Genomic DNA, 21,094 nt, shown 5'->3' with positions numbered 1-21,094 from the left:
CCTGCTCTCTCCTCCCCCCCCCCATCCTGCTCTCTCCCCCCCCCCATCCTGCTCTCTCCTCCCCCCCCCCCTGCTCTCTCCTCCCCCCCATCCTGCTCTCTCCTCCCCCACCCCATCCTGCTCTCTCCTCCTCCCCCCCCCATCCTGCTCTCTCTCCCCCCCCATCCTGCCCTCTCCTCCCCCCCCATCCTGCTCTCTCCTCCCCCCCCCATCCTGCTCTCTCCGCCCCCCCCATCCTGCTCTCTCCTCCCCCCCCATCCTGCTCTCTCCTCCCCCCCCCCATCCTGCTCTCTCCTCCCCCCCCCATCCTGCTCTCTCCTCCCCCCCATCCTGCTCTCTCCTCCCCCCCCATCCTGCTCTCTCCTCCCCCCCCCATCCTGCTCTCTCCTCCCCCCCCCATCCTGCTCTCTCCTCCCCCCCCCATCCTGCTCTCTCCTCCCCCCCCCCCATCCTGCTCTCTCCTCCCCCCCCCCCATCCTGCTCTCTCCTCCCCCCCCCCATCCTGCTCTCTCCTCCCCCCCCCCATCCTGCTCTCTCCTCCCCCCCCCATCCTGCTCTCTCCTCCCCCCCCCATCCTGCTCTCTCCTCCCCCCCCATCCTGCTCTCTCCTCCCCCCCCCCCATCCTGCTCTCTCCCCCCCCCCATCCTGCTCTCTCCTCCCCCCCCCATCCTGCTCTCTCCTCCCCCCCCCATCCTGCTCTCCTCCCCCCCCATCCTGCTCTCTCCTCACCCCCCATCCTGCTCTCTCCTACCCCCCCCATCCTGCTCTCTCCTCCCCCCCCATCCTGCTCTCTCCTCACCCCCCATCCTGCTCTCTCCTCCCCCCCCCATCCTGCTCTCTCCTCCCCCCCCCATCCTGCTCTCTCCTCCCCCCCCATCCTGCTCTCTCCTCCCCCCCCCATCCTGCTCTCTCCTCCCCCCCCATCCTGCTCTCTCCCCCCCCATCCTGCTCTCTCCTCACCCCCCATCCTGCTCTCTCCTCACCCCCCATCCTGCTCTCTCCTCCCCCCCATCCTGCTCTCTCCTCCCCCCCCATCCTGCTCTCTCCTCCCCCCCCCCATCCTGCTCTCTCCTCCCCCCCCCCCCCATCCTGCTCTCTCCTCCTCCCCCCCCCCCATCCTGCTCTCTCCTCCCCCCCCCCATCCTGCTCTCTCCTCCCCCCCCCATCCTGCTCTCTCCTCCCCCCCCCCCATCCAGCTCTCCCCTCCCCCCCCCCCCCCCCCCCCCCCCATCCTGCTCTCCCCTCCCCCCCTCCCCCCATCCTGCTCTCTCCTCCCCCCCCCCCATCCTGCTCTCTCCTCCCCCCCCCATCCTGCTCTCTCCTCCCCCCCCCCACCCCATCCTGCTCTCTCCTCTCCCCCCCCCCCATCCTGCTCTCTCCTCTTCCCCCCCCCCCATCCTGCTCTTTCTTCTCCCCCCCCCAATCCTGCTCTTTCTCTCTCTCCCCCCCCCCCCCCGTCCTGCTCTTTCTCTCTCTCCCCCCCCCCCCCCGTCCTGCTCTTTCTTCCCCCCCCCCCCAATCCTGCTCTTTCTCTCTTCCCCCCCCCCCCCCATCCTGCTCTTTCTCTCTCCCCCCCCCCCATCCTGCTCTTTCTTCCCCCCCCCCCCCCCCCATCCTGCTCTTTCTTCCCCCCCCCCCCCCATCCTGCTCTCTCTTCTCCCCCCCCCCCATCCTGCTCTTTCTCTCCCCCCCCCCCCATCCTGCTCTCTCTTCTCTTCCCCCCCCCCCCCATCCTGCTCTTTCTCTCCCCCCCCCCCCCATCCTGCTCTTTCTCTCTTCCCCCCCCCCCCATCCTGCTCTTTCTCTCTTCCCCCCCCCCCCCATCCTGCTCTTTCTCTCTTCCCCCCCCCCCATCCTGCTCTCTCTTCTCCCCCCCCCCCCATCCTGCTCTCTCTTCTCCCCCCCCCATCCTGCTCTCTCTTCCCCCCCCCCCCATCCTGCTCTTTCTCTCCCCCCCCCCCCATCCTGCTCTCTCTTCTCCCCCCCCCCCCCATCCTGCTCTTTCTCTCTCTCTCCCCCCCCCCCCATCCTGCTCTCTCTTCTCCCCCCCCCCCCCCATCCTGCTCTCTCTTCTCCCCCCCCCCCCCATCCTGCTCTTTCTCTCTTCCCCCCCCCCCCATCCTGCTCTCTCTCTTCTCCCCCCCTCCCCCCAATCCTGCTCTTTCTCTCTCCCCCCCCCCCCCATCCTGCTCTTTCTTCTCCCCCCCCCCCATCCTGCTCTCTCTTCTCCCCCCCCCCCCTTCCTGCTCTTTCTCTCTCCCCCCCCCCCCCCCCCCGTCCTGCTCTTTCTCTCCCCCCCACGTCCTGCTCTTTCTCCCCCCCCCCCATCCTGCTTTTTCTCTCTCTCTCTCTCCACCCACCCCCCCCCGTCCTCCTCTTCCCCCCCCCCCCCCCCCCGTCCTCCTCTTTCTCTCTCACCCCCCCCCGTCCTCTTCCCCCCCCCCCCCTCCCCCCGTCCTCCTCTTTCTCTCTCACCCCCCCCCCGTCCTCTTCCCCCCCCCCCCCCTCCCCCCGTCCTCCTCTTTCTCTCTTTTCCCCCCCCCCTCCCCCGTCCTCCTCTTCCCCTCCCTCCCCCGTCCTCCTCTTTCTCTCTTTCCCCCCCCCGCCCCCAGTCCTGCTCTTTCTCTTTCTCCCCCCCACCCCCGTCCTGCTCTTTCACCCCCCCCCCCCGTCTCCCGTCCGCCTCTTTCCCCCGCCCCCTCCCTCCCTCCCCATCTCTCCCTCCCCCCACCCCCATCCCCCTGTACCTCAGTCACTGACCCCTCTCTCTCTTTCTCTCTCTCTCAGTGCAGGATGCTGTGCAAAGACCTGAGCTCGGAGACGCTGTACGACGTTCTACACGACACCGAGTACCGCAGGAAGTGGGACGAGAACATGATCGAGACGTTCGACATCGGCAAGCTCACCGTCAATGCCGACGTCGGTTACTACGCCTGTGAGTGGGAATGGTTGTCCCCATCCGGGTGGGAATATTGCCATTCCAGCCACTGCCCACAGTCCTGATCTGGGCCAGAATCACCCTCAAATAGCGGGAGGGAGATAGAGGAGCAAATATGTAGCAAATTGCTGTGAAGTCCAAACACCATAGGGTAGTAATAGTCGGGGATTTTAACTATCCAAATATTGATTGGGACAAATTTAGTGTGAAGGGTATAGAGGGTGCGGAATTCTTGAAATGCTTTCAAGTCAGCACATAGCAAGCCCAACACGAGAGGGGGCGGTCTTGGATTTAGTTTTTGGGGAATGAAGCTGGGCAGGTTGCAGGGGTATTAGTGGGGGAGCACTAGGGTGCTAGTGATCATAATTCAGTCAGATTCAAATTGGTTATGGATAAGGACAAGAATAGGCCTGGAATAAAAGTTCCGAATTGGGGAAAAGCTAATTTTGCTAAGTTAAGGAATGATTTGGCCACAGTGGACTGGAAACAGCTAGTTGTGGGTAAATCAGTGTCGGAACAGTGGGAGGCATTCAAGGAGGAGATCCGAAAGGCTCAGGCCAAACATGTGCCCTTAAAGAAAAAGGTTGGGAATAATAATTCTAAAGCCCCCTGGATGTCTAGGGACTTACAGGGAAGGGTTAAGAAAAAAATCTTACATCACATATCAATGGCTAAATACTTTAGAATCTTTAGAGGAATATAGAAAGATAAGAGGTAAAATTAAAAAGGATATTAGGAATGCTAAGAGAGAGCACGAGAAATTCTTGGCCAGTAAAATCAAGGAAAACCCCAAGATGTTCTATAAATATATTAAGAGTAAGAGGGTAACTAAAGAAAGGGCCTATTAGAGACCATGAGGGTAATCTTTGTGTGGAGGCGGAAGATGTTGGGAGGGTTCTTAACGAATACTTTGCATCTGTTTTCACAAAGGAAAGGGGCAATGCAGATACTGCTATCGAGGAGGAGTGTGATATTCTGGATAAAATAAATACAGTGAGAGAGGAAGTATTATTAAAGGGATTAGCAGCTTTGTAAGTAGATAAGTCCCCAGGCCCGGATGAAATGCATCCCAGGCTGTTGAGCGAAGTAAAAGAGGAAATAGCAGAGGCCTTGATCATCATTTTCCGGTCCTCTTTGGATCTGGGCATGGTGCCGGAGGATTGGAGGACTGCTAATGTAGTACTCTTGTTTAAGAAGGGAGAAAGGGATAGGCCGAGTAATTACAGGCCCGTCAGCCTAACCTCAGTGGTGGGAAAATTATTGGAAAAAGTTCTAAGACAGGATAAATCTACATTTGAAAAGGCAAGGATTAATTAGGGACAGTCAGCACGGATTTATTAAGGGAAGATCGTGTTTGACTAACCTGATTGAATTTTTTGAGGAGGTAACCAAGAGGGTCGATGAGGGTAGTGTGTGCGATGTAGTGTATCTGGACTTTAGCAAGGCTTTTGATAAGGTCCCACATGGTAGACTGGTCATGAAGGTTAAAGCCCATGGGATACAGAGCAAAGTGGCAAGTTGGATCCAAAATTGGCTTGGAGGTAGGAAGCAAAGGGTAATGGTCGATGGATGTTTTTGTGACTGGAAGGATGTTTCCAGTGGAGTTCCGCAGGGCTCAGTACTGGGACCCTTGCTTTTTGTGGTATATATCAATGATTTAGATTTGAATATAGTGAGTATGATTAAGAAGTTTGCAGACGACACTAAAATTGGCTGTGTGGTTGATAATGAAGAGGAAAGTCATGGGCTGCAGGAGGATATCAATCTACTGGTCAGGTGGGCAGAGCAGTAGCAAATGGAATTTAATTCAGAGAAGTGTGAGGTGATTCGCTTTGGGAGGGCTAATAAGGAAAGAGTATACACATTAAACAGTTGGCCACTTAATAATGTAGATGAACAAAGTGACCTTGGAGTGCTTGTCCACAGATCCCTGAAAGTAGCAGGCCAGGTGGATAAGAAGTCATACAGAATGTTTGCCTTTATTGGCCGAGGCATAGAATATAAGAGCAGGGAGGTTATGCTTAAATTGTATAATACTTTGGTTAGGCCACAATTGGAGTACTGTGTGCAGTTCTGGTCACCGTATTATAGAAAGGACATGATTGCACTGGAGAGGGTGCAGAGGAGATTTACTAGGATGCTGCCTGGAATGGAGAATCTTAGTTATGAGGACAGATTGGATAGGCTGGGTTTGTTCTCATTCGAACAGAGGAGGTTGAGGAGAGATCTCCATTGAGGTGTACAAAATATTGAGGGGCCTGGACACAGTGGATAGTAAGGGTCTATTTCCATTGGTGGAGGGGTCTATTACGAGGGGGCGTAGTTTCAAGGTGGTTGGTGGAAGGTTTAGAGGGGATTTGAGGGGGGCTTCTTTACGCAGAGGGTTGTGGGGATCTGGAACTCGCTGCCTGGAAGAATGGTGGATGCAGAAACCCTCACCACATTTAAGAGATGCTTGGATGGGCATTTGAAGCGCCGTAACCTGCAGGGTTATGGACCTAGAGCTGATAATTGGGATTAAGCTAGATGACCTTTTGTTGGACGGAGCAGATATAATGGTAAGTACTGCAGGGAATCGAATACGGCCAGGGTGCTCTCCTGGACTAGTTTCGATCGCCTGGATGGGTCGGAGAGGAATTTTCCCAGATTTTTTTTCCCCTAAATTGGCCTGGGTTTTTATCTGGTTTTTGCCTCTCCCAGGGGATCACATGGCTCCGGTTGGGGTGGAGTGTAGAATGTTTCAGTGTAAGGGATGTCGCAGTTGTGTGGGGCGGACTGGTTGGGCTGGGTGCTCTATACCTGTCCGCCATTGTTCATTGTTCATGGGTTTATATGTAACCTTCAGGGCTGCTGACCGAGGGCTGTGCGGCTCTTTGTCGGCCGGCGCGGACACGATGGGCCGGAATGGCCTCCTTCTGCGCTGTACATTTCTGTGTTTCTATGTTTCTATTCCAGCCACTGCCCCCAGGCCGCAATCCCGGTATTCCCAACACTGCCCACAGTCCTGATCTGGGCGAGTAGTCTGAATCTGGCCCCCTCTCCCGATGGGCCAGGCCCCGCCACACCTCCCCCCCCCCCTGCCCCACAAACCCCGCAAAGAGCATGTAGCGCCTTTAACGTAGTGAAACGTCCCGAGGCGGTTCACAGGAGTGTGATGAGATTAAAAATTTGACACCGAGCCGCATAAGTAGAAATTAGCGCAGGTGACCAAAAGCTTGGTCAAAGAGGTCGGTTTTAAGGAGCGTCTTGAAAGAGGAAAGAGAGGTTTAGGGAGGGAGTTCCAGAGCTTGGGGCCCAGGCAGCTGAAGGCACAGCCACCGATGGTTGAGCGATTATAATCAGGGATGCTCAAGAGGGCAGAATTAGAGGAGCGCAGCGATCTTGCGGGGTTGTGGGGCTGGAGGAGATTACAGAGATAGGGAGGGGTGAGGGCCATGGAGGGATTTGTAAACACATGCGAATTCTGAAATCGAGGCGTTGTTTAACCGGCAGCCAATATAGGTTAGCGAGCACAGCGGGTGATGGGTGAGTGGGACTCGGTGCGAGTTAGGACACAGGGCAGCGAGCACAGCGGGTGATGGGTGAGCGGGACTCGGTGCGAGTTAGGACACGGGGCAGTGAGCACAGCGGGTGATGGGTGAGCGGGACTCGGTGCGAGTTAGGACACGGGGCAGTGAGCACAGCGGCTGATGGGTGAGTGGGACTCAGTGCGAGTTAGGACACGGGGCAGTGAGCACGGGGTGATGGGTGAGCGGGACTCGGTGTGAGTTAGGACACGGGGCAGTGAGCACAGGGGGTGATGGGTGAGCGGGACTTGGTGCGAGTTAGGACACGGGGCAGTGAGCACAGGGGGTGCTGGGTGAGCGGGACTCGGTGCGAGTTAGGACACGGGGCAGCGAGCACAGGGGGTGATGGGTGAGCGGGACTTGGTGCGAGTTAGGACACGGGGCAGTGAGCACAGGGGATGATCGGTGAGCGGGACTTGGTGCGAGTTAGGACACGGGGCAGCCAAGTTTTGGATCACCTCCAGTTTACGTCGGGTAGAATGTGGGAGGCCAGCCAGGAGTGCGTTGGAATAATCAAGTCTGGAGGTAGCAAAGGCATGGATGAGGGCTTCAGCAGCGGATGAGCTGAAAAAAGAAAGAAAAGCAAGACTTGCATTTATATAGCGCATTTAATTACCACCGGATGTCGCAAAGCGCTTTACAGCCAATGAAGTTCACCAGACTGATTCCCAGGATGGCTGGACTGACATATGAGGAGAGACTGGATCGACTGAGCCTTTATTCACTGGAGTTTAGAAGGATGAGAGGAGATCTCATAGAAACATATAAGATTCTGATGGGACTGGAGAGGTTAGATGCAGGAAGAATGTTCCTGATGTTGGGGAAGTCCAGAACCAGGGGACACAGACTAAGGATAAGGGCTAAGCCATTTAGGACCGAGATGAGGAGAAACTTCTTCACTCAGAGTTGTTAGCCTGTGGAATTCTCTACCACAGAGTTGTTGAGGCCAGTTCGTTGGATATATTCAAAAGGGAGTTAGATGTGGCCCTTACGGCTAAAGGGATCAAGGGGTATGGAGAGAAAGCAGGAAAGGGGTACTGAGGTGAATGATCAGCCATGATCTTATTGAAGGGTGGTGCAGGCTCGAAGTGCCGAATGGCCTACTCCTGCACCTATTTTCTATGTTTCTATGTTTGGGGAAGGAAATCCACTGTCCTTACCCGGTCTGGCCTACATGTGACTCCAGTCCCACACCAACGAGGTTTCATCAAACCACTCTTGCAATTCCGACTCACCTTCTCGGGGCGAGTAAGGATGAGGAATAAATCCCATCGGTGCTTTTGAGGCTCTCGTTGCTGAGAATGAATTATAGGGATACAAGAAAGTGTTTGGAGATGACCCGGTCGGTGATTGAGACCCTGGGAGTTTGGAGGTCACAGCAAGGTCGAGCGGGGCGGCTGTGAATGTGGACGGGAGAGGTTTTATTTGGGCTGAGGTTTAGGGAAGGGAATGTGGCTGTGAATTCAAAAAAAGAGAAGGTAAAGGGAGCCAAGATGAAACCTAAGAAGTAGGAGTCGGCCATTCGGCCCCTCGAGCCTGCTCCGCCATTTAATACAATCATGGCTGATCTGATCACGGACTCAGCTCCACTTTCCCGCCCGCTCCCCATAACCCTTTACTCCCATATCGCTCAAAAATCTATCTCCACCTTAAATATATTCAATGACCCAGCCTCCACAGCTCTCTGGGGACAGAGAATTCCACAGATTTACAACCCTCTGAGAGAAGAAATTCCTCCTCATCTCAAATTTAAATGGGCGGCCCCTTATTCTGAGACTGTGTCTCCTAGTTTTAGTTTCCCCTATGAGTGGAAATATCCTCTCTGCATCCACCTTGTCGAGCCTCCTCATTATCTTATAAGTTTCAATAAGATCACCTCTCATTCTTCTGAATTCCAATGAGTAGAGGCCCAACCTACTCAACCTTTCCTCATAAATCAACCCCCTCATCCCCGGAATCAACCCCATCGTGCCTGTGCTGGCTCTGTGACAGAGTGATCCAATCAGTCCCTGTCCCCTCCCCCTCTGGTTCTTTAGCCAATCACCTTCAATCTGTGTCCCTCTGGTTACCAACCCTCAATGGAAACACTTTCTCCTTATTTACTCTATCAAAACCCCTCATGATTTTGAACACCTCGATTAAATCTCTTCTCCACCTTCTCTGCTCCAAGGAGAACAACCCCAGCTTCTCCAGTCTATCCACGTCACTGAGGTCCCTCATCCCTGGAACCATTCTCGTAACTTCCCTCCGCACCCTCTCCAAGGCCTTCACGTCCTTCCTAAAGAGCGGTGCCCAGAATTGGACTTTTGTATACAGTGCCTTTACTTGTGCATGAAACACAAGAGGATAGTATGCAGGTACAGCAAGTGATCAGGAAGGCCAATGGTACCTTGGCCTTTATTGCAAAGGGGGATGGAGTATAAAAGCAGGGAAGTCTTGCTACAGCTATACAGGGTATTGGTGAGGCCACACCTGGAATACTGCGTGCAGTTTTGGTTTCCATATTTACGAAAGGATATACTTGCTTTGGAGGCAGTACAGAGAAGGTTCACTCAATTGATTCCAACGATGAGGGGGTTGACTTACGAGGAAAGGTTGAGTAGGTTGGGCCTCCACTCATTGGAATTCAGAAGAATGAGAGGTGATCTTATCGAAACGTATAAGATTATGAGGGGGCTCGACAAGGTGGATGCAGAGAGGATGTTTCCACTGATGGGGGAGACTAGAACTAGGGGGCATGGTCTTAGAATAAGGGGCCGCCCATTTAAAGCTGAGATGAGGAGGAATTTCTTCTCTCTGAGGGTTGTAAATCTGTGGAATTCGCTGCCTCAGAGAGCTGTGGAAGCTGGGACATTGAATAAATTTAAGACAGAGATAGACAGTTTCTTAAATGATAAGGGGATAAGGGGTTATGGGGAGTGGGCGGGGAAGTGGAGCTGAGTCCATGATCAGATCAGCCATGGTCTTATTAAATGGTGGAGCAGACTAGAGGGGCCGAATGTCCTACTCCTCCTATTTCTTATATTTGCTTATTTATAAAGCCCAGGTTCCCATACGCTCTCTCTTTAACAGCGTTCTCCACCTGCTCTGCCACCTTCTGGGATTTGTGGACATAGACCCCCAGGCCCCTCCGTTCCTGCACCCTCGGGAAAACAGCACCAATTCTTTATGTTGCCTCTCATCATGTGCGTTGGATTTGAGAACAATTTTTTTTTTTTGGAACAATTTGTGTTTTGCCACCAGGGAGATGCCCAAAGCCTTTGAAAAACCGCGATGTGATCACACTGAGGTCCTGGCTCCCCATGGGCAGCGACTACATCATCATGAACTACTCCGTTAAACACTCGGTGAGTGGACGGGCCATCGTCCGGGGAGTGAGGGCCGGTCTGACCCAAGGGAAGGGCGAGGCCATCGGGGGTGGGGGGGTGGTTAGTGACGTGGTTGGGGGGGGTTCCTGGGGCTGGGGTGGGGGCGAGGTTCCTTGGGGGGGGGGGGGGGCCGGAGAGGGGGGGGGGGGTTCCTGGGTGGGGGTTATTGTAGGGTCGGGGTTCCTGGGGCGGCGGGGAGTGGGTTCCTGGGGTGGGGGGGGCAGGAAGCAGGGGTTCCTGGGGTGGGGGTGGGTGTTCTTGGTGGGGGCCAGGGTGGGGGGGTTCCCAGGGTGGGGGATGGCTGGGGTGGGGGGGACCGGGATTCCCAGAGAAATGTGAACCTGTGCAATTCTCCACCACAAAGTTGCTGATGCCAGTTTGTTAGATCTATTCAAAAGGGAGTAAGATATGGCCCTTACGGCTAAAGGGATCAAGCGGTATGGAGAGAAAGCAGGAAAGGGGTACTGAGGTGAATGATCAGCCATGATCATATTGAATGGTGGTGCAGGCTCGAAAGGCCGAATGGCCTACTCCTGCACCTATTTTCTATGTTTCATGGGTTCTTTGCTTAAGAATCCATAGCAACACATTGTGATTAAGAACTAGTTGGTTTATTAGCAAAAGGTTTAACAATCACACGACACATTACCAGTTCACCCACCAGGCTCTCAACCACCTGCCCCATCGTGGATCCCCCGAACCCAACTGGCCGGGGTTTTATTGAGTCTTGTGAACATCACGTGACTGGCTAAGCCACTCACAACTCAACAGCGCAACAAACCTGTGAGCATCCTCACAGGGGCATACATTACACCTGGGTGGGGGTGCGAGGTGAGGGGTCCCCAGGGTGGAGGTGCGAGATGAGGGGTCCCCAGGGTGGAGGTGCAAGATGAGGGGTCCCCAGGGTGGGGGTGCGAGGTGAGGGGTCCCCAGGGTGGGGGTGCGAGGTGAGAGGGAGGGTTTCCCATGGTGGGGGTGTAAGGGGGGAGGGTGCAGGGGTCCCCAGGGTGGGGGTGTGAGGGCAGGGGTCCCCAGTGTGGGGGTGTGAGGGCAGGGGTCCACAGGGTGGGGGTTCCCCTAGGGTGGGGGAGTTGAGGTGAGGGGACAGGGGTCCCCGGGGTGGGATTATGAGGGGGGGGGGGGTCTCAGGGTTGGGGGTGTGAGGGGTTCCCCAGGGTGGAGGTTCCCCAGGGTGGGGGTGTGAGGGAAGGGGTTCCCCAGGGTGGGGGTGTGAGGGGAGGGGTTCCCCAGGGTGGGGGCAGAAGTTGCAATCAGTGTTACTGCAGGCCAATCCAGAGGTGGCTCGAGGTGCACTAGGACATCGCAAACCCTTCGTTCAATCTGTTTGCAAAAATCTGACATTAAACCCAGCAATGAAAAGAGATGCTGGAATTTCTCTCGCGCCTTTCACGACCACCGGACATCTCAAACCACTTTTTGAAGTGTAGTCACTGTTGTAGGAAACGCGGCCGCCAATTAGCGCACAGCAAGCTCCCACAAACAACAATGTGATGATGAGCAGATAATCTGTTCTTTTGTTTATGTGGGTTGAGAGATAATTATTGGCCAGGACACCGGAGAGAACTCCCCTGCTCTTCTTCGAAATACTGGCCATGGGATCTTTTACCTCCACCTGAGAGCAGACGGTGCCTCGGTTTTATGTTTCCTCCGAAAGACAGCCCCTCCGACAGTGCGGCGCTCCCTCGGCACCGCCTCTCCGACAGTGCGGCGCTCCCTCGGCACCGCCCCTCCGACAGTGCGGCGCTCCCTCGGCACTGCACTGGGAGTGTCAGCCCGGATTTATGTGCTCAAGTTCGTGGAGTGAGACTTGAACCCACAACCTTCTGCCTCCGAGGCGAGAGAGTTGCCCACTGAGCCAGGGCTGAGCAGCATGTACCGTATTCACTGGCATATAGGCTGCACCACAAACATCTACCGGTTTAGTTTTGGTCGGTTGTAAAGGCCTTGGAGAGGGTACGGAGGAGATTGACCAGAATGGTTCCAGGGATGAGGGACTTCAGTTACGTGCATAGACTGGAGAAGCTGGGGTGGTTCTCCTTGGAGCAGAGAAGGTTAAGGGGAGATTTGATGAAGGTATTCAAAATCATGAGGGGTTTTGAGGCAGTAAGTGAGGAGAAAGTGTTTCCAATGTCGGGAGGGTCGGTAACCAGAGGGACACAGATTTAAGGTGATTGGCAAAAGAACCAGAGGGGGAGATGAGGAGAAATTTATTTTACGGATCTGGAACGCGCTGCCTGAAAGGGCGGTGGGAGCAGATTCAATTGTGACTTTCAAAAGTTGGATAAATACTTGAAAAGGGCAGTGGGGAAAGAGCAGGGGAGAGTGGGACTGATTGGTTTGCTCGCTCACCGAGTTGACGCAGGCTCGATGGGCCGAATGGCTGCAGTTATACCGTGTCATTCGAAGCGAGTGACTCTTTTTGTTGATCTTTGCACTTTCTCCTCAGAAATATCCTCCAAAGAAGGAACGTGTTCGGGCAGTTTCAATTCAGACTGGCTACCTGGTGGAAACGAACAGCGTCAACAGCTGCACCCTCACTTACCTGGCACAGGTGGATCCCAGAGGTAAGGGAGAGGTACACGAGCCGGTGCCCAAGCCCGAGCCCCGGGTCAGCGCTGGGAAGTGTTTCAGGAGCGCACATGACAACTTGCATTTTACAACGTCGTAAAATTGTTCCAAGCCACTTCACAGGAGCGATTATCAGGCAAAGTTTGACACCGAGCCCCATAAGGAGATATTAGGGCGGGTGACCAAAAGCTTGGTCAAAGTGGGAGGTTTCAAGTGGTGTCCTGGAACATCAGGACCCACATGGACTTATTAGTCACCTGAGAACTCATCTTAGTGTGGAAACAAGTCATCCTTGACTCTGAGGGACTGCCTATGGTGATCACTGGGGGAGGGGTCAGAATTCAATTACTGGACGTGGGCGTCACTGGCAAGGTCAGCATTTATTGCCCATCATAATTGCCCTCGAGAAGGTGGTGGTGAGCTGCCATTTCACAGGGCAGTTACTTTATCGCAAAGGGGATGGAGTATAAAAGCGGGGAAGTCTTGCTTCAGCTATACAGGGTATTGGTGAGGCCACACCTGGAATACTGCGTGCAGTTTTGGTTTCCATACTTAGGATATACTTACTTTGGAGGCAGTTCAGAGAAGTTTCACTCAGTTGATTCCGGAGATGAGGGGGTTGACTTATGAGGAAAGGTTGAGGAGGTTGGGCCTCTACTCATTGGAATTCAGAAGAATGAGAGGTGATCTTATTGAAACGTATAAGATTATGAGGGGGCTTGACAAGGTGGATGCAGAGAGGATGTTTCCACTGATGGGGGAGACTAGAACTAGAGGGCATCATCTTAGAATAAGGAGCCACCCATTTAAAACTGAGATGAGGAGGAATTTCTTCTCAGCGAGTCGTAAATCTGTGGAATTCGCTGCCTCAGAGAGCTGTGGAGGCTGGGTCATTGAATAAATTTAAGACAGAAATAGACAGTTTCTTAATCGATAAGGGACTATGGGGAGTGGGCAGGGAAGTGGAGCTGAGTCCATGATCAGATCAGCCATGATCGTATTAAATGGCGGAGCAGGCTCGAGGGGCAGAATGGCCAACTCCTGCTCCTATTTCTTATGTTCAAGGACAAAAGAGAGGCGGAGAGGTTTAGGGAGGGAGTTCCAGAGCTTGGGGCCCAGGCAGCTGAAGGCACAGCCACCGATGGTGGAGCGATTATAATCAGGGATGCTCAGGAGGGCAGAATTAGAGGAGTGCAGACATCTTGGGGTTGTGGGGCTGGAGGACATTACAGAGATAGGGAGGGGCGAGGGCCATGGAGGGATTTGAACACTGAGATGAAGGCAAAATGAGGAGGTTGGGAAGCGGGATGATGCACCTGTCCTTGTAGCAGGATCAGGGATTTATGTTTGGGGCAGGGTATGGCGTCCTACGGATGGGTCACCTAAATCCCCGCATCCATTTCATCATCATCAGAGGCAGTCCCTCGGAATCGAGGAAGACTTGCTTCCACTCTAAAAGTGAGTTCTCAGGTGACTGAACAGTCCAATACGGGAATTACAGTCTCTGTCACAGGTGGGACAGACAGTGGTTGAAGGAAAGGGAGGGTGGGACTGGTTTGCCGCACGCTCCTTCCGCTGCCTGCGCTTGATTTCTGCATGCTCTCGGCGACGAGACTCGAGGTGCTCAGCGCCCTCCCGGATGCTCTTCCTCCACTTAGGGCGGTCTTTGGCCAGGGACTCCCAGGTGTCGGTGGGGATGTTGCATTTTATCAGGGAGGCTTTGAGGGTGTCCTTGTAACGTTTCCTCTGCCCACCTTGGGACTCGTTTGCCGTGTAGGAGTTCCGAGTAGAGCGCTTGCTTTGGGAGTCTCGTGTCGGGCAGTAACTGACCGTGCCAGAAGGGGGCGATGTCTGACCAGAGTACAGAAATAATTCAACCCTGATTCAGGAAGAGGAAAAAGATGAGTATCGTTTCTATAGCTCCTTTCATGAAACTTCCGGATTGTTGTAAAAACCCATCTGGTTCATTCATGTCCTTTTGGGAAGGTAATCTGCCGCCCTTACCCGGTCTGAGCCTATAGGTGACTCCAGACCCACAGCAATGTTGTTGATTCTTAACTGCCCTCTGAAATGGCCCAGTGAGTCGCTACAACAAAGTCAGCACTGTGGGAGCACCTTCACCACACGGACTGCAGCGGTTCAAGAAGGCAGCTCACCACCACCTTCTCAAGGGGCGATTAGGGATGGGCAATAAATGCCGGCCTTGCCAGCGACACCCACATCCCAGGAACAATTTTTTTTAAAACTGCACATCCAGCGGGTCTAATTCCAGCCCTTAATGAAACATCGAGTCTGCCCCATCGCGAGAAGAGTGAACGTGTACGCAGACAATATTCCAGTGAGCGAGCGCTCTGTCTGTGGAACTGGCTCCCGAGGTCCTGATCCGTTTACAGATTGATTCCTTTCAGTAAGTAACATTTTGGGATACAGTACGAGAGTAAATTGATTCATTCTCTGAATGCGGGATGTCCCTGGCAAGGCCAGCATTCTGTTGGCCATCTCCAGTTGGCCCTGAGCAGGTAGAGGTGGGGCTTCTGTTTGTTAAAAGGGACGAGCTCGGGAGGAACGGGGGACGTTGGACCCATGGTCCCCAAAGTTCTCCCCCACTGGGGGTTTTCCTCACCTCCTGTCTGGGTCTGTTGTAGACTCATTGATCGCTGTGATTGGTTAACAGCTCCATTATCGTTGGCTTGTCGACTCCCAGGATGGTAAAGAGCTACATTTTATATAGCGCCTCTCACAAACCTCAGGACGCCCAAAAGTCAAGACAATCGAGTACTTTTGAAGTTGTAATGTAGGAAAGGCGGCAGCCAAATTGTGCACAGCAAGCTCCCACCAACAGCAATGTGATAATGACCCAGATAATTTGGGATTTTTTTCTCGGTGTTGATTGAGGGATAAATATTGACCAGAACACCGGGGAGAACTCCCCTGCTCTTCTTCCATATAGTGCCATGGGATCTTTTACACCCACCTGAGAGAGCAGGCGAGGTCTCGGTTTAACGTCTTATCTGAAAGACGCCCCTCCGACAGTGCGGCGCTCCCTCGGCGCTGCCCCTCCGACAGTGCGGCGCTCCCTCGGCGCTGCCCCTCCGACAGTGCGGCGCTCCCTCGGCGCTGCCCCTCCGACAGTGCGGCGCTCCCTCGGCGCTGCCCCTCCGACAGTGCGGCGCTCCCTCAGTACTGCCCCTCCGACAGTGCGGAGCTCCCTCAGTACTGCCCCTCCGACAGTGCGGCGCTCCCTCAGTACTGCCCCTCCGACAGTGCGGCGCTCCCTCAGTACTGCCCCTCCGACAGTGCGGCGCTCCCTCAGCGCTGCCCCTCCGACAGTGCGGCGCTCCCTCAGCGCTGCCCCTGGTGTGTCAGCCTAGATTTGCTGCTCAAGTCCCTGGAGTGGGACTTGAACTCATGACCCTCTGACTCCGAGAAGACTGAGCCACGGCTGACACTAGATGCACCTTGCTCTCTCATGGTCTAGCCGATCCTACGTTTGTAAAGGTGTTGGGTGGCATTGAACTAATTAATGTCTTTTTTTTGTAGGTTCGTTACCGAAATGGGTGGTTAACCAGTCATGGCAGCTTCTGGCTCCCAAAGTGAGTATGACATCGAAGGTAGAAGTGGGGGTTCCCAACCCCTCCAGGGGTCCCTGGAGTCTCCAACAATTACAAATTGCATAGAATACAAGAGCAGGGGGGGTTATGCTTGAACTGTATAAAACACTAGTTCGGCCACAGCTGGAGTACTGCGTGCAGTTCTGGTCACCACATTACAGGAAAGATGTGATCGCACTGGAGAGGGTACAGAGGAGATTTACGAGGATGTTGCCTGGACTGGAGAATTTTAGCTGTGAGGTAAGATTGGATAGGCTGGGGTTTTTATTGGCACAGAGGAGGCTGAGGGGAGATTTAATTGAAGTGTATAAAATGATGAGGGGCCTGGATTGTGGATAGGAAGGACCTATTTCCCTTAGCAGAGGGGTCAATAAACAGGGGCACAGATTGAAAGTAATTGGTAGGAGGTTAAGAGGAGATATGAGACGCCGAGATAGAGTGGATAGGAATGGCCTCCTTCCGTGCTGTAAATTTCTATGATGCTCCTCTATGTTGTATACCACTTGGAAGAAGCACTGAGGGTAGCATGGGCATAGACTGTACCCTGGGTGGGAGGCTTCAATGTCCATCACCAGGAGTGGCTTGGTAGCACCACGACTAACCGATAGAGGAGTGTGTATATGGGCCGTGGGAGGAGATTAAGGGGGCGAAATTGCCCATTGTTATAGCCCCATTAGCGCCTCCAGGGGGCGCAATAGGGTTTTTACCGGGAGGGGAACCCCAGGGAAATTGCCCTGGTGGTTTGGTGGGGGGGGGGGGGGGAGGCGCTGTTGTCCTGGCAGCGCCGTGCCCTGCGACCCCTTTGCACTCCGCGTTGTCGTGTCAATCACCTCCCCGAGGGCCCAATGGTGGCCACCCAAAGTGCCGGCAGAGTGCGCAGTGGCCCTCCCCTTTTAATTGAAGGGGCGTCGCAGAGCTAGTGGCGTGCGGCAGGGATCAGTGCTGGGACCCCAACTATTTACAATCTATATTAACGACTTGGAAGAAGGGACTGAGTGTAACGTAGCCAAGTTTGCTGACTATACAAAGCTGGGAGGAAAAGCAATGTGTGAGGAGGACACAAAATCTCCAAAAGGACATAGACAGGCGAAGTGAGTGGGCAAAAATTTGGCAGATGGAGTATAATGTAAAGTGTGAGGTTATGCACTTTGGCAGAAAAAAAATCAAAGAGCAAGTTATTATTTAAATAGAGAAAGATTGCAAAGTGCTGCAGTACAGCAGGACCTGGGGGTACTTGTGCATGAAACACAAAAGGATAGTATGTGGGTACAGCAAGTGATCAGGAAGGCCAGGGGGATGGAGTATAAAAGCAGGGAAGTCTTGCTACAGTTGTATAGGTGCACCAACATCAGCATCCTCATTCAGGCCAACATCCCCAGCACTGACCACACTCGACCAGCTCCGCTGGGCGGGCCACGTTGTCCGTATGCCAGACACGAGACTCCCAAAGCAAGTGCCCTGCTCGGAACTCCTTCATGGCAAATGAGCCAAAGGTGGGCAGCGGAAACGCTTCAAGGACACCCTCAAAGCCTCCCTGATAAAGTGCAACATCCCCACCGACACCTGGGAGTCCCTAGGCCAAAGACCGCCCTAAGTGGAGGAAGTGCATCCGGGAGGGCGCTGAGCACCTCGAGTCTCATCGCCGAGAGCATGCAGAAACCAAGTGCAGGCAGCGGAAGGAGCGTGCGGCAAACCAGTCCCACCCACCCCTTCCCTCAACAACTATCTGTCCCACCTGTGACAGAGTCTGTGGCTCTCGTATTGGACTGTTCAGCCACTAAAGAACTCACTTCAGGGAGTGGAAGCAAGTCTTCCTCGATTCCGAGTGACTGCCTATGATGATGATGAGGCCACACCTGGAATACTGCGTACAGTTTTGGTTTCCATATTTACGAAAGAATATACTTGCTTTGGAGGCAGTTCAGAGAAGGTTCACTCGGTTGATTCCAGGGATGAGGGGATTGACTTATGAGGAAAGGTTGAGTAGGTTGGGCCTCTACTCATTGGAATTCAGAAGAATGAGAGGTGATCTTATCGAAACGTGTAAGATGATGAGGCTTGACGAGGTGGATGCAGAGAGGATGTTTCCGCTGATGGGGGAGACTAGAACTAGAGGGCATGATCTTTGAGTAAGGGGCCGCCCATTTAAAACTGAGATGAGGAGGAATTTCTTCTCTGAGGGTTGTAAATCTGTGGAATTCGCTGCCTCAGAGAGCTGTGGAGGCTGGGACATTGAATAAATTTAAGACAGAAATAGACAATTTCTTAACCGATAAGGGAATAAGGGGTTATGGGGAGCGGGCAGGGAAGTGAAGCTGAGCCCATGATCGGATCAGCCATGATCGTATTAAATGGCGGAGCAGGCTCGAGGGGGAAAATGGCAGACTCCTGCTATTTCTTATGTTCTTATGTGAACCCAAATTCCCATCTCCTGTCCATGTACCATGCATTACAATCTATATTAATGACTTGGATGAATGGACCAAGTGTAATGTGTCCAAGTTTGCTAATGATGCAAAACTAGGTGGGACAGTGAGCTGTGAGGAGGACACCGAGTCTGTACAGGATTATGGAGAGGGGCAGTAAGGGGGCAGACAGTGGGGAAATGTGAGGTTATCCACTTTGGTAGGAAGAATAGAAAAACAGAATATCTTTTAAATGGTGGCAAACTATTAAATGTTGGGGTCCTTGTACATGAAACACCGATATGCAGGTACAGCAAGCAATTAAGATGGCAAAATGTATGTTGACCTTTATTGCAAGGGAGTTGGAGTATAAGAGTAAGGAAGTCTTGCTACAATTGTACAGGGCCTTGGTGAGACCACACCGTGGTGTACTGCGCACAGTTTTGATCTGCTTACTGAAGGATGTACTTCCCTTGGAGGCAGTGCAACAAAGGTTCACTAGATTGATTCCTGGGATAAGAGTGTTGTCCTCCGAGGAGAGATTAAGCAGACTGGGCCGATACTCTGGAGTTTAGAAGAATGAGGCATGGCTTCATTGAAACATATCAAATTCTGAGGGGGATTGACAGGGTAGATGCTGAGAGGTTGTTTCCCCCGGGCTGGAGAGTCTAGAACCAGGGGTCACATAGAAACATAGAAAATAGGTGCAGGAGCAGGCCATTCAGCCCTTCTAGCCTGCACTGCCATTCAATGAGTTCATGGCTGAACATGAAACTTCAGTACCCCATTCCTGCTTTCTTGCCATACCCCTTGATCCCCCGAGTAGTAAGGACTTCATCTAACTCCCTTTTGAATATATTTAGTGAATTGGCCTCAACTACTTCCTGTGGTAGAGAATTCCACAGGTTCACCACTCTCTGGGTGAAGAAGTTTCTCCTCATCTCGGTCCTAAATGGCTTACCCCTTATCCTTAGACTGTGACCCCTGGATCTGGACTTCCCCAACATTGGGAACATTCTTCCTGCATCCAACCTGTCCAAACCCGTCAGAATTTTAAACGTTTCTATGAGGTCCCCTCTCACTCTTCTGAACTCCAGTGAATACAAGCCCAGTTGATCCAGTCTTTCTTGATGGGTCAGTCCCACCATCCCGGGAATCAGTCTGGTGAATCTTCGCTGCACTCCCTCAATAGCAAGAATGTCCTTCAAGTTAGGAGACCAAAACTGTACACAATGCTCCAGGTGTGGCCTCACCAAGGCCCTGTACAACTGTAGCAACACCTCCCTGCCCCTGTACTCAAATCCCCTCGCTATGAAAGCCAACATGCCATTTGCTTTCTTAACCGCCTGCTGTACCTGCATGCCAACCTTCAATGACTGATGTACCATGACACCCAGGTCTCTTTGCACCTGCCCTTTTCCTAATCTGTCACCATTCAGATAATAGTCTGTCTCTCTGTTTTTACCACCAAAGTGGATAACCTCACATTTATCCACATTATACTTCATCTGCCATGCATTTGCCCACTCACCTAACCTATCCAAGTCGCTCTGCAGCCTCATAGCATCCTCCTCGCAGTCTCAGGATAAGGGGTTGGCTGTTTAAGACTGATGAGGCTGGTGAATCTTTGGAATTCCCTGCCCCAGAGGGCTGTGGAGGCTCAGTCGTTGAGTATATTCAAGGCTGAGATTGATAGATTTTTGGACTCTCAGGGAATCGAGGGATCGGGCGGGAAAGTGGAGTTGAGGTCGAACATCAGCCATGATAATGAATGGTGGACCAGGCTCGAGGGGCCGAATGGCCGACTCCTGCTCCTAATTCGTGTATTCGTAGTAACTTGAGATAACTGTTGTCTCTCTCTTTGTTTAACAAGGCGATGAAGAAAATGTACAAAGCTTGCCTCAAGTACCCGGAATGGAAAAAGAAACACAACCCAGCTTACAAACCCTGGATCCACCCAGAGCAAAGCACGCTGCTCGCCATCCAGCTCTGCGAACTCTCCATCCAGCACGCCGCCTCGCTGGAAAACATCGACGAGAGCGGAATCCTGGAGGCCAAGGACGACAAAGGAGACGCCAGCGACGAAGACAGCGTCAACTGATGAGGAAAAGCGTCACCTGACCCCTTGACCACTGCTCCGTTGCAATATTCCAAATAAAACCCAGCTTTATTTAAATAAGATTGTCGAATGTTGCCGTGGGCGGGTTGCGGGGGAGGGGAAGTGCCCATGGGGTGGGGGCGCGGGGCAGGGGGTGGGCGGGTGGGTGTGGGGCAGCTGGGGTGCACATGGGACATTGGGGGTGCGGGGGGCAAGGGACGGCGTAGGAGGGCAGGGTGTACATGGGGTGGGAGGGGGGAGGGATGTTCATTAGTGGGGGAGGGCGCGCGCGTGGGACGGGGTGGGGGGGGGGGGGGGCGGCGGATGTGCCTGGGGAGGGGTGGAGGGGGTGTGGACGGAGGGGGGGATGTGCATGAGTTGGGGAGGGGTGGAGGGGGTGTGGACGGAGTGGGGGGATGTGCATGAGTTGGGGAGGGGTGGAGGGGGTGTGGACGGAGGTTGGGATGTGCATGAGTTGGGGAGGGGTGGAGGGGGTGTGGACGGAGGTTGGGATGTGC

At 53.7% G+C, this 21,094-nt stretch overlaps 1 protein-coding gene across 1 annotated transcript in view; it reads left to right on the top strand.

The window, feature by feature from the left end:
• Positions 1-20,648, top strand: part of stard10 (StAR related lipid transfer domain containing 10) — a 56,050-nt gene extending 35,402 nt beyond the window's left edge. The window contains exons 2-6 of the mRNA XM_070891667.1: positions 2,789-2,936; positions 9,749-9,852; positions 12,341-12,458; positions 16,003-16,055; positions 20,352-20,648. Coding sequence (XP_070747768.1) covers positions 2,789-2,936; positions 9,749-9,852; positions 12,341-12,458; positions 16,003-16,055; positions 20,352-20,579 — 651 coding nt within the window. The 3' untranslated portion in view covers positions 20,580-20,648. The remainder of the gene's footprint in view (positions 1-2,788; positions 2,937-9,748; positions 9,853-12,340; positions 12,459-16,002; positions 16,056-20,351) is intronic.
• Positions 20,649-21,094: the final 446 nt, after the last annotated feature.

This window comes from Pristiophorus japonicus, chromosome 10 (assembly GCF_044704955.1).
Source record: "Pristiophorus japonicus isolate sPriJap1 chromosome 10, sPriJap1.hap1, whole genome shotgun sequence".
NCBI lineage: Eukaryota > Metazoa > Chordata > Chondrichthyes > Pristiophoridae > Pristiophorus > Pristiophorus japonicus.
Note: the sequence above shows the minus strand (reverse complement) of the source record. Positions and strands in the feature narration are given on the sequence as shown.